Source organism: Fringilla coelebs (assembly GCF_963513975.1).
Source record: "Fringilla coelebs genome assembly, chromosome: 2".
Classification (NCBI taxonomy): Eukaryota; Metazoa; Chordata; class Aves; order Passeriformes; family Fringillidae; genus Fringilla; species Fringilla coelebs.
In genome coordinates this window covers 71,909,204-71,922,414 of record NC_140029.1, presented here as the reverse complement: position 1 = coordinate 71,922,414, position 13,211 = coordinate 71,909,204, and the positions used below count along the sequence as shown (strand labels likewise).

Genomic DNA, 13,211 nt, shown 5'->3' with positions numbered 1-13,211 from the left:
AGTACATGATAATATTGCATCCTAATAAAATGTCCATCATCAGAGATTTATAGTAATATGTAAAATGACTAGATAAAATGGCAGATCCACATACAACAGTAGAAAAACCTTTTCACTCTGCTTCTGCCATTCTTTCAAATTCAGCCCCTCTTCCTCTGGTTGCACAGCTCAAAAGCATTTTCATTCTTACAATATATCCCATTTATACACAGTGATGAAACTGTTTTGTGCTATGTGAGCTCGGGGTGACAAGAGGGACAAACATGGAAATTCGTTTATAGATGCAAAATGTATGGAGTTGTGCATATGGCAAGAAGACCAGGAGAGGTGTTCTACACTTGAACTTGGTTTGCTTGTTTGCTGTTAACTGCACTTCTTGCATTCAGTCCTGGGTGTTCTCTGATCACAGACACAGAATTTTTTCTAAGCACACAGTTTTCTCTTTCTCTCAAAATTTTGAGGAAGTCTTGGTTTCTGATTCATCAGAGCACATAATAAGCAGCACTAACTTATTACTGCACAAGTCCCTCTATTCCTGAAATAAAGAGTATGATTAAAAAAAAACTTAGTGAAAAAGGCATACCTTTTAGACAACTGCTCAGAAAGCTTCTCCAGAAATTGTCTTACTGTTTCTAGAAGGAAGGAAAAAATATTAAAATTATTCTTCCCTAAAGGATGTCAAATTTACATGAGAATATTCCAAACAAAATTACATTAAAAACTACTCCATTGACATTATTTGAAGAGAATTTAGTATTCCATTTACTTTGTTATGTGGTGAGAAAATGACGCCTTCATAATCTAAGGAGTGAGCATCAATTCTGAACCAAAACACCAGATCCTTCTCCGTGAGTACTGTTATTTACAATGACCGCTGAATATGGCATACAGCAAATGTAACTGCAATAAAACACTTCACTGGACGAATTATGTGCAAATTTAGCTAAAGAAACTAACAACCTTAGATCTCATAAGTTTCACGTTTGACTTCTTAACCTGTCCTTCCATACATGCCTTACTACCTGGATTTTTGGCCATTGTTCCCTGCAGAGCCCTGTGGGCAAAGGTGTCATAGCCAACCAGCTGTGCCAGGCTGTTTCGGCTGGCAAGCAACTCCTCCAATCGAGCCAGCTGCTGCGTGTTTGAGTGCAGAAAAATCTTGTAAGCAGCTTCTCGCACCTAATACAAGGGAAAAACAAAAAGTCACATTGTTACAGAGTAATTTCTAACAGAAACAAGGGTGCGACTGAAGATCTGGCATAACAGCTGTATTTTACTGATACTGGTGGGAAAAGGCCTAAAGCCTTTTAACAATAGTAATTACAACTGCCTGACAATTACAACTCTTACCCATTAAAAGTGGAATGAGGAAATGCAATGAGACAATCTAACAGACCAAGACTGCCAAAAAGGGTCCTGTTCTCTACTCCTGTCAACAGTCTCTCATCACCTCCCTCTTTCTGCCAACATCCGTGCTTTTCAGACCACTCTGTGGGCTGTCTTAACTCATTAAAACTTCTGAAAATAAACCCAAGTTGTTCTCTGCATATCAGTTAAGTTTGCTTATGGTACAATCTGGCAAGAAAAAGAGACAGGGTCAGGGGAGAGAAAAGAGAGGAAGAAAAAAGCCTTATTTCTTTTGTAGTGGAAAACTATTAATCTGCCCATCTGCCCACAAACTTTTTCCTTTTCTCATATTTTTAGTTAGGGTCTTTAGTTTGGGTCTTTTCTTAACTCTGAAAATAAAACTACCTGAAGACTCATAACATTTAATAAAATGCTTTTATGTTTCACAAACCAATCACAAATAATTTTATTTCTACATATGGAATAAGCTCAAGAAATCCAGCAACAACTTATACTTGCCTTCATCTGAACTAACCCTCTCTCTACATAGCATAAGTGAAGAAAGAACCCTAGAATGTTTCAATATGCTCCTGATCTTAGAATTGTATCTAAAAGTCTAGGGTGCCACCACCACATTTCAATGAGTCTAAATTAGTTTTAAATTTATAACTCTAAATTAATTCTTTTTTAGAAAAACAATATTAGCAATAACTAAAATAAGTTTTTTTTCAGGATAATTCAGGTTGGATGGGACTTCATGAGGTCTCTAATCCAACCTCCTGCACAAAGCAGAGACAGCTATGAGCTAAGACCAAGTCACAGAGCTTTTTCCAGTCTGGTCCTGAAACCCTGCACCTATGGGAGAGACAGTATGACCTCACTATTTCACTGCTTGGGTATCATCAGCAGGAAAACTTCTCCAACTGGCATTTCTCATCTCAACTTTTGCATTCCGACACTTGTTCTCCTGTCATGCACCATGCTGAAGAGCCTGGCTCTATTTTCTCCATGACATCCTTGTAGGTACTGGCAGGGTGCCCCCAAACCACCTCTGCCACAGGGTGAACAAGCCCAAATCCCTCTGCCCTTCATCACAGTGGAAGCACTCCACTTACTGCCCATCTTGGTGGCCTCTGGTGAAGACACTCCTGAAGAGTGGGGCTATAATCTCACCCCACAGTCTCTAATGGAAGCCCAGATGCTGTTGGCTCTTTGCTGCCAGGGTCACTGCTGGCTCATGCTCAGCTTGCTGCTCACCAGCACTGTGGGCCTTTGCCACAGATCAGACCCAGCCAGGCAGTCCCAGCCTGACCTGTAACCAGGAGTTCTCCATTTCCAGATGTATGATTTTGCCCTTTCCTTTTTGAATTATGTAAGACTGCCACTGAACCATTATCCCAGCTTTTAGGCCACTCTGAATGTCAGCCTTCACCTTCAAGTGTATTGATTGTTCCTCCCTATTTGCTCTCCCCTTCTCATCTGGTAGGCAAGCATTCTGTCACTTCCTATGTCACAGATAAAGGTGTTAAACAGGGGGCCCAGAATAGACTGCTGCAAGAATTCTTCCATTTCCAGTCTTCCTGTAGGGTGCATTGCAACTACCACTCTCTGATCATGAAATTTGTTGTTTTACCAATCCAAACTGTTATCTCCTGCCTTGGACTAAAATCACTGATGAACACTGAGGCAAAAGCAAGTGATAAGCATCTCAGCTGCCACTTATCTGTCTGCTGCCACTGTCACCCACCTTACTCAGCACTGAGCCTACATTTTCCTTGCACAGGCTTTCAGTAACAATGCAACAGTAACTGTTCTCATTGCTTTTGATGTCCCTTCCAAGTCACAACTGCAGTTGAGCTTTGACTTTTCCAACATCATAACTACATTCCTCCTCTGGATCCTTTACCTTCCACTCCACGTATGCTATCTTTTGGAGACGAAGCTTTGTTAAGAGGTGTATACTTGTCAAGCCTGGTTCCTGATACATCTGCCTGGCTTTCTAAGGATCAGGATGCACTGAGTATCTCAATACTCTCACACCCTTGGAGGATGCTGCTGGTAGAGTTCTCGAGCTCCTTTACCCTTCAGAATTGCAACTCATGGGATCCCACCTCTGAATAAACTGAAGTGTGCTTGCCTAAAATCCAGTCTGTATTCTGCCCCTCTTCGTCCTACAGTCATTCAGGATCTGCACAGCCATTATTTCATACCTGCCACTATCAAATATGCCATTGATTATTACATTCTACCAAAGTTTTTCCCTGTTAGTAATTACAGCATAATCACAAACCACATAGATTTGCCTCACTAACATATCAAATAACTGATATGCACTTCTGGTACAAAGGATGCCAAAGTAAAGTCAAGGAATACAAACCAGATCATCAGGACAATCAGCATGCAGACCAGCAATTCGTAGGTAATTGCCTTCAGCTGTAAAATTATACCGAATGTGCTCTGGCAACACATGTTTGTCAATCTTGTTGGGAATGTGAGTTCCTATCAGAAATTCATTACATAAATCCAATATTCTGACATTGAGGTCGACTGCCTTTTTACGCTGTAAGAAAAATAAAGCACAAAATAATATCTTCAGACAGAGTACAAGCAGAACTCAAAGTTTTTAAACCTCAAAGGACTCTTTTCAAAAATTAAGCGGAAAATACAACACTTAAGATTATACCTACAGAATTAATAAAGTCATAATGCAAGGCAAGTCAACAAGATCAGATGCTCATAAAGCATTGAAATTTCAGAGAAAATGCCCAAATTTCTGCAGTAAGAAAATAAACAGTGGAGTTCAAGTAGAAATTACATAAACTTTGCTAACTTGTAACTGATTGCTATGGAAAACTGAATAAAAAAAAAGAAGCATCTTTTAGAGAGATACCCTAAAATAGATATAGAATAAAATTCCCTTTTTCCTGTTTGTATTTGCTGTTTTCTGAAGACTGTAAACTATTTGCAGTATTTCAATCCCTTCTCTTAGGAGTTTGTGATTTAGAGTTTTATCATCATCACAGTATTTCACACACTTAATCATGCAAGATGTGCTTCAGTGAACTTGCTCACATTAGTAGAGTGTGGTCTCTATTGTCTGTGCATCCACAGCTCAAAAAAACAAAGGCTGAGGGTACAGATACAACATAACTTGTAAAGTCCAAAGAATAACATAACCTGATCTCTGTCCTCCCATTCCCACTCTTTCTCTTGAAAATATATCTTTGAGTTTTATTTTAAAAAGCAGGAAGTCTTTGTAGCAGAAGTAAACTTCAACTTACAACAGGGAAGGATTTCTAAAGTCTTAAATTGAATTAAGAATTGAAAAGAAACACTGAGCAGCAAGCAAGTGGGATAGGCAGGGGAGGAAGAGGAAAAAAGATGCAAAAATAAGTGAAATTGTAACTGAAAGGAGATGAAGTGCCATAAAACCAATAGCCAAATCAGACATAAACCCCAGAGCTGAAGTTTCAAGGTTGCTCTTTGGACAATGTAATTGTAAAAATATATTCTAGAACTATTTTCTAGGTCACAAAACACCATCAAAATCATTATCTTCAGAATAACTCTTTATCATCAGTCTGGTAGAAGAGCTTTTGTACAGATCTTTTTGGAGGGGATGACTCAAATAAACAAGGATTTAACTTTGTACAGGAACATGAACTATGAACAGACAGATCATCCATACCACGGAGCATGGTGTAAGCTGCTGGGTTTGAAAAATTCATCACTAACTACTGCAAAAATATATAAAAGCTCCAAGACAGATAATCAGACTATGCACAGATACTCAATTTTGAACAAGATTTACAACTTCTGGTTATGTAAGCACCCCAGGAGTGCCTGCACACCTGAACCCTTCTAACACACTCCCCTTGATTAACCTCAAGGTCACCAAGGTGCATGGAATGCTGCTTTTCCCTCTCTGTAAATATCTTGTTCTGACAGCTGAGTAGCCGTTTTAAATAACTGATGCAGACACCAAAGAAAGAAAACATGATCCCAGAACCTGCTTATAACTCCTCAGAACTGAAAGGAATGATGAGGACCAAAGCAGAAAGAGCAACCAACTATCGAAAAACTATCTTTAGAAGTGATTTTAAATAGACAAAATTAACCACTTCTAAGGCGACAAAATTCCACATAGGACAAACTGACCCAGAAGCGCGTGATTCCACGTCCCACATGTTTCATTATCTGGTCTTTTGTAGACAGACAAATTTCTGTTCATAAATTGTAGCCCGAAATTACCTTTTCTTCATCCAAATGAATGCCACTGATCTCAAAATCAAACATAAAAAGTTCTGCCACTCGCCTAAAAATACAGTAAACCCCTGTTAAAACAGCCTCATTTGATAATAAGCAGCATTTCTTAACAGATCTTGCCTTTAGTAGTTACTTATGCTTCATGTCTTTCACAGAGATTAATACCATAGTTATACAAATGCTTTTATTAGGGACAAAGATTTTCTATGTTTTAGGTCCTTAAAAATTCACTCAGTGAGAAACAATTTGTCCTTTGTTCTTAGTTTAGTCATCTGTTTTGAAAATATCCTTCAAAATAATTCCAGTACCTTAATCTACATGTTCAAACAATTTGTGGAAATTACCATTTTCATTTCCTTTCACACTTCATTTATTCTAACATCAGAAAAATATCTTTCCAAATCTAACATCCCTGATCATGGTGAAAGAAGGAAGAAGGAAATAACTTACACATTAAGCTTGTCTAACCATGTCAGTGAATAAGTAATTCAAAACTGTAACTGCATAAACAGCTAATAAAACCTATTACAATAATCATAAAGTAAACTTTCAATAAATATACTGCAAATCTGATTTTGAATAATATAAATAAACTTCTACTAAGTTAAATCAAGTTATATAGTCTGTTCCTAATTTTATTCCTAAAAACATTGATATGTACACTGTACAGTATATAATTTTAATCAAAAGAATATTATTGAAGAAAATCTTAAGTTTTCTTTTTTTTTATTCTTGCAATATATCAGTTATTCAGCATAAATATATCTTGTGCTCTACAGTCACATTCTCCAAGATTACACAACTACAAACTTCCTAACTCCTGTGCAGGTATTTTGGTAGAGACTAATAAATGAAAAATGGAGATGTGGTTTGTTTCCCAAAAGATGTATTTATTAATTTAAGAAAACACAAAATATAAGTACAATAAGGAACAGCATATACCATCTAAAAAACTAAATCTGCAAGATTCTATTTATAATCTATAAAGATCTATAAGCATTAATAAGTACCTGGTTTCTGGATCTAAGGAACTCAATACAGTTTCATCAGCTAGCAGACGTCTCAGACTCTGACACAGTTCAACATCTGTATTTAATCTGAAAAGATACAGGGTAAAAGAATTGTGCATTAACAACAGACTAATATTTCAGTTTTATGGTATTACTCATTCAAAGGCAGTACTTAGTGAAACAACATTAAAGCCAAGGACTGTACTTTAAAACGCTTCCTGGTTCACAATCACAGCTAGAAAGTAGAAAATTTCTATACAGAGCATATGTGGACAAACCAACATGGAAACAGGTGTTGGGCATCTGACAGAAAAATACTTTTGGATGGTATTTTGTGGCAATATGAGAAAGTCTAACACTGACTGCTTATTTTTTTATGAACAAAGATGAGAGTATAAAGGTGGGAGAACGGTTTTCTAACCCTTACTTTGAAAGGACTCCATTAAAGCAAAACCTTTGCTCAAGTCTGCCATCAGATAAATGTGGTGCTGACTGCCACTGGGCTAGACTAAGAGCTTACCCAGAACATTTCCACACACCAAGCACTGTCCCCATGCAGATAACACTGTGTCCATTGGATTTGCTGCCATGTTATCCTGCACTCCCAGGTGGGATAGAGTGGGCAATGAAATACATGCACACAACAGTTTATGAGCCTCCCAAGATAATATATGAGTAATTTCTTCTTTCTACAAATTTCATATCTGAAGTGGTATTCAGATATTAAAGTCATATTGTTATATATGGTATGCTTAATCAAAGTCCTGAGAAATCCACTTTCAAGCATTTTGTGCATAAACTTTACAACCACTGGAGAATCGTCACAAGTCCTAGAAAAATGACACTTCAGCCTTTGATGGGCTTCAGGGATGTGGAGTCATAAACTGAACTAAATTAGAAAGCCTTTCATGAGATACTGTAACAAAACTAAACCCTTAAATATCTGTAACAGAAGACTGACACTTTGTTTCTATGCACAAATATTTTTTGTTGATTGCTGTTTTCATAGATGATCATACAGTAATTTTTAAAGCTGCATATGGAAACAGAAAAAAAAAAAAGATAAAAAAAGAAGAAAACATACTTCTCTACCACAGTACCAATGTTCCTGCAAGCTTCTTCAGCAGCCTCTCTGAATGCAAAGTCAGGGTGGGCAACTTTTACAAAATCAGCCTGACACGGTAGAAGAAGAAAACAGTGAGGCAAAAAGACAAATAAAACAAACTCACAGTTTATAAATAAATTCCATTCAAGCAGTTCCACTTATATAAACATTTATTTCTACAGTTCTATGATTTATTTCTACGGTTCTATGCAATCATTTTGTAGAATTTGCCTTTTATTTGTCTAAAATATAAAGCTGACTGGAAAAATTTGCTGACAATTATTAAACCACACAGTGCCTTGTGTCCTTCCAATAAACGTTATTAATTCACACCCTTCTTAAAACATTTTATGCAGTGTGTATCTTAGAGTCCTTTTTATACAGACCTACTCTAACGTATTTGAATGCTATTAAAAACATTTTTAAAACTAAATTTTCTAGTTAAGATGAAAGCCAACCACTAAATGTGCACATTTCCTAACAAGAAGAAATACTGATTTTTTGTAAATCTCCAAATCCTTCAGGGGGTTCATAAGGCTAGAAGGATGCTAAAAGGGGCTGGGGAGCTAGGGGCTTCCATGACTGCTGACATGAAGTCAGAGCAGTTTTAGCATTGAAATGATAGACTCAAAATATTAGGAATATATTTCAATCTAGGACTATATTGAAGATATTAAGCATGATTTCACAGAAAATACATGCAACAAGCTGACAGTGTAAAATACTATTGCCTTTCGATTGAAAAGGCAGCCTTAGAAATGTTACACATTTAAAATTTTTACTTCTTAGAATTCCTTTTAAAAATCCTGTATAATACTGACAGAAAAGGTGCTGAATGACAGATATCAAAATTTCTAACAACAGGTATCAATCACCATATAACTTTCAGACAGTTCTGCAAGCTGTGTAGCTGTGAACATAAAAAGCCTGAATATAGTACAAAGGAGATAATTTTAGCTCAGCAAACTTAACTATGGCCATTGAATTCTGACATTAATGTTTTACTTAGGTATTGATTGATTAAGCAGAATTAGGCCTAGTCTATACAAAACATAAGAACTAATGACTTCACAGATTTTTTAAGTACTTTCAGAAGGAAAAAGTGCCTGGCACAAAAGATGTTTAAATCTACAAAAGAATAATAAACAAGGTTGGAGAACTGAAAACACATTGAGACATTCAAATGTGAAAACCCAAGTGATCTCAAAAACTCAGCGACCTATTCACTAAGAACTAATTTCAGTGTGAAGGTTAATTCTGCTTCCTCCAACCAAAGAATGTGCTTTGATAAAACATATACTTTGGGCAAACTTCCAGAGAGCAGTATGAAATGCTCTAATAAAGTTTTGTTAGATGCAGAATATCAGACCAATCTGTGGACGACAAAAACTACAATCCAAGAAATTGCTGCCTTTTTCTTGTTTTAATTTAAAAAAAGATACTGTTGAGTTTCATCTGCTGCCTTTACTCTGGAAGTTCTTTATGGACCTTTACCCATAAATGATCATAAAGTTAAAACATGTGCATTGCCACTCCAACTTTAACTCTTAAATCAGAACCCTCTTTTCCACAATATAAGTAACGCTGGAAAGCTTATGTGTTAATATTGCAGCAGAAGCACAAGTATGATTTCACTGTTGTTTTTCTTGTTGTGGCTTCTATACTATTTTTGCATCTGTCTTAAAAATAACTGGACAGTTTGACAGGATTTGTACTTCACTAACATTTGGTAAAAACCATCCTAAGTCACTTTCAATCAATTTAATTTTCTGTCTTAACACAAAACTTCACAGAGCTGATCTGCTACTTCTACACTGCTATTACTGCAGGGTAGAAAATCATAAAATGGAACATAGTGTGAGCTCAGCCAGTTTAAAAGTGTTTATATAAAAATAAAAAAAATAACATACCAAGTCTGCTACTCTGCACAGGCTATCTGAAAGCTGATCAAAGATCATTACAGTCTCTGGCCCAGGTGGTGTTGAACACGCCTTCTGGACAAGCTGTTCTGATTCTTGCAATGCTTTGTCCTGTGCTTCTTGAAATCCTTCTGGACAGCTCAGTTCTGGAACACCAAACAGACCCTGCAGTGCAAAACATAGTGAAAACACATCACTATTGCCCTTCTTGATTTCTCTACCTTTGTTTCAAGACTGAATTATCACTACAGAATTTTACCCAAATGATCCCAGCTAGCACACTGTAACACTTCACTGGACAGCAGCACCAGATATCAAGAGATTGCAGGCAACAGGACAGCCCCCAATATTGGAAGCAGACCTCAAAGGAATAATCAACAACAACTAAAAATGTTTGTGGAATGAACAGTTTTATTCCTGAAGTTCCTATCAAGCCTGGCCCTGTCCCACAGGGCAAGGTAAACACAATTATTCATGCAGGGTAAATGCAGATGGCACTTATGTTCTGCATTTGTGGAAGAGACTTAGGTTCTACCACTGACCAAACAAAATTACTAAGGCTAGCAGCTAGAGAAGTTCCACAGTGCAGACATACAACAGGAAAAAGATTTCAAAGAATCACAGAATCCCCCCAGCTGGAAGTGATGGCTAAAGATTTTGGGGTTTTATGTATTCTTCATGTATTTGTAGCTTTGTAGACTGTTAATACATAGTTATAACTTCTAGCAATTTCCCAGCTCTCTTTCTCACAGCTAACAAACTCCTGTTGATGCATTCTTGAAATTCTGTTTAGTCTTGCCTGTTAGTTTAGCAAGAACATTTTATTTTGCACCATGTATCATAGACATAATAAAATGCAGAGTTAGAAGACATGGGGGGCTTGGGGGGAAGCTCCAATGGGACTGAACCCAGAGGGAAAATTATCTAACCCAGCTGTTCTTCTAATTAGACAATATTTGATAGGTATACTAATCAACTAACCTTACAAAAATGTAGAACTACAGTATCATGCATACATATCACCATGTTGTGCACCTTGAAGGCTTTCAGTTAAAGATTTGCTTTTGTATTATCATTTTAACACTGTTTGAAAAAGCTTTGAGTTTTATTCCACATGAAGAAAGGACTCACAAGGATCACTGAATTCAAATTCCTAGCTCTGCACAGCACCCTCCCCAAGAGTCACACCATGTGCCTGAGAGCACTGTCCAAATACTTCTTGAACTCTGTCAGGCTGGTGCTGTGACCACTTCACTGGGGAGCCCATTCCAGTGCCCAATCACCCCTGGGTGAAAAACCTTATCCTAGTAATTCCTTAATTTCATTTAAGTTAAAGCAACATCTCTTCAAGCAATACACTGCCCAACTACAACATGAGCATCTCCTCACCCCCTGACTACAGCATCGAACAGTGAAAGGTATGTGATTTCACACAAAATCCATCCCTTCCAAATTCAACCTCAGTATCTAAAAACCACCACCTGGATTTTTAAATCTGCAGTCCAGTCAGCTTATAATCCATGTTCTGAAAACTCCTCGTATTACAGCAGTCAGCTGCAGGTTTGCAGCTTGCTAATATTTACCCAAATAAAACGCTACAAATTGACAGCTCGTCTGTACAAGTATATATTCTGAAGCAAAAGCAACCCTTTAAGTACACATCTGGAACATTTTGGGTTGCTTTTTCCTATTTTCTTTCTGTCACTGTTGCTAAAAGCACCTTCTTTATTTGCTAATGAAAGGAAACCTTTCCTCACACTTCTCATGTTTTAATTTATTATTGGGAACAGGAACTGGACTGAAGTGAACACTGAAAAAGGTACTTTTTTATACTTACACATGTGCACACAAACATAAACATACTTGTATCACAGCACTCTTAAATAATGTTTGCTGTGTAAGACACTCGAGACTGCCCTTTCACTCAGATCTTCAGCCAGAGGATGCAGTATCCTGCAATATCCCTGGGAGCTCCAGGTCCTCCTGCTGCCCTACATCATCACCCACCCTCCTAAGCGAGCTCTTCCTGCACATGTAGTGCTCTGTGACCAGGATGTATCTCCTCTTAGAGATAAATTAGCTGTGGAACTCCTCTTACATAGGATATCAAGTTTAACATTGAAAAAAAAATATAAGAAAATGAAGCTTGGCGTAGTTCTCTCTGTTCTTTAATGCCATTGGCTGCATGGCTGAAACCTTTTTGTCTTCACTTGGTCTCAGCATTTACATCCTACCTGACACAGCCTCTTTGTGAGTCTGAAATATGCACCTCTATTCCAAAAGAGCCATGGGCCAAGTGAATCACCTGGAACACATTCCCTAGACCAGCCACATGGACAATATTTAACTGCATTATTTCCTGAAGCAAGACTTCCACCATTGTGCATACAGAGGCACGAGAACCTGAAGAAAGGTTTCCCAAGCAAGTGCCAGATTATATACAGAGGTCAGATTTGTCCCTTCTAAAACCCAAAGTTCAACAGCTGCACCAGGCTGGGCACCATGGCAGGAATAGCTGAGTCAGCAGGCAAACACCTGGATTTTACAGCTGCACCTATTCTGTATGCACTGTGCTACCTTACCCTCTCCAGGAGCGTGTTCATTCCCCGGACTCACATTAACAAACGTCCCTGACTCACTCTAAAAAGACAAGCACCAGAAAACCCAACTGCCACCAAATCAGCAAAGAAAGCCTTTTCTTGCCACAGCCAAGACATCAAGAATGAGCCCAGGCAAGAGGATGTGAGCAGCGTGGCTGCTCCCGAAGCAGTGTCCGAGCGCAGTGGCACGGCACCGACACGTGAACGACGGCACAGCCAGGGCAGGGCTGGCAGGGAGTGGGGAATGGCAGGGGGCAATCTCACTTCATGGACGTATGGGCACCGCTGAGGCTCAGAGCATTCCCACGCACTGTCAAACGCTTCTGCGTCCAAAACCAACAACGTTTGGGTTTGCTAGAACCAATATAAACGCTTATTAAAAAAACAACCAAAAAAACTACACCGAGTGAAAAATTACCCCCTTAAAACAGTTGAGACAAGCAGAGCGAAGCACGAGGCTGCCAGCGACCAGGGTTCCTGTCGCAGCAGGCCCGGCCCTCCCCTCCCGCCGCTCACCGTGTCCCTGCCCGCCGCACCGCCGCGCAGCGGCTGCTGCTGCTGCTTCACATCGAAGGCGGTGCCCACGGGGCACCAGCTGGTGCTGACGGCCCGGCCGCCCTGCCCCGCCGCCCGGCCCTGCAGCGCCCGGCCCAGCGCCGCGGGCAGCGCCCGCCGGCAGCCGCCCAGCATGGCGGAGCGCAGCGCGGCACGGCGGAGCGGAGCGGGCCCGGCACGGCCGCGGCCTCCGCACGCTCGCTCGGCCGCGACCTCCGCGCGTCCGCGCCGAGGGGAGGAGCGGCAGCAGGAGGCGGAGCGAGGCGGAGCTCAGGGCTCCCACGGGCCCTCGGGCCGCCGGGAGGCTCTGCCCCGGGCTCTGAGCGCTCCCCTGCCCTGTCCCGCTTCCCGGGTCACCAGGGCCCGACCCGGCCGCACCGGGGCCTCTGCCGGCTGATAACCTGTCCTA

The 13,211-nt window shown here is 39.7% G+C and overlaps 1 protein-coding gene across 1 annotated transcript in view; it reads right to left on the bottom strand.

The window, feature by feature from the left end:
• The window catches only part of MIPEP (mitochondrial intermediate peptidase), a 65,634-nt gene extending 52,629 nt beyond the window's left edge, over nucleotides 1-13,005 (bottom strand). The window contains exons 1-8 of the mRNA XM_084201323.1: nucleotides 12,764-13,005; nucleotides 9,639-9,812; nucleotides 7,708-7,796; nucleotides 6,624-6,710; nucleotides 5,599-5,662; nucleotides 3,725-3,907; nucleotides 1,023-1,179; nucleotides 584-632 (exon numbers count right to left, since the gene is read on the bottom strand). Of these exons, the coding sequence (XP_084057449.1) occupies nucleotides 584-632; nucleotides 1,023-1,179; nucleotides 3,725-3,907; nucleotides 5,599-5,662; nucleotides 6,624-6,710; nucleotides 7,708-7,796; nucleotides 9,639-9,812; nucleotides 12,764-12,937 (977 nt within the window). The 5' untranslated portion in view covers nucleotides 12,938-13,005. The remainder of the gene's footprint in view (nucleotides 1-583; nucleotides 633-1,022; nucleotides 1,180-3,724; nucleotides 3,908-5,598; nucleotides 5,663-6,623; nucleotides 6,711-7,707; nucleotides 7,797-9,638; nucleotides 9,813-12,763) is intronic.
• Nucleotides 13,006-13,211: the final 206 nt, after the last annotated feature.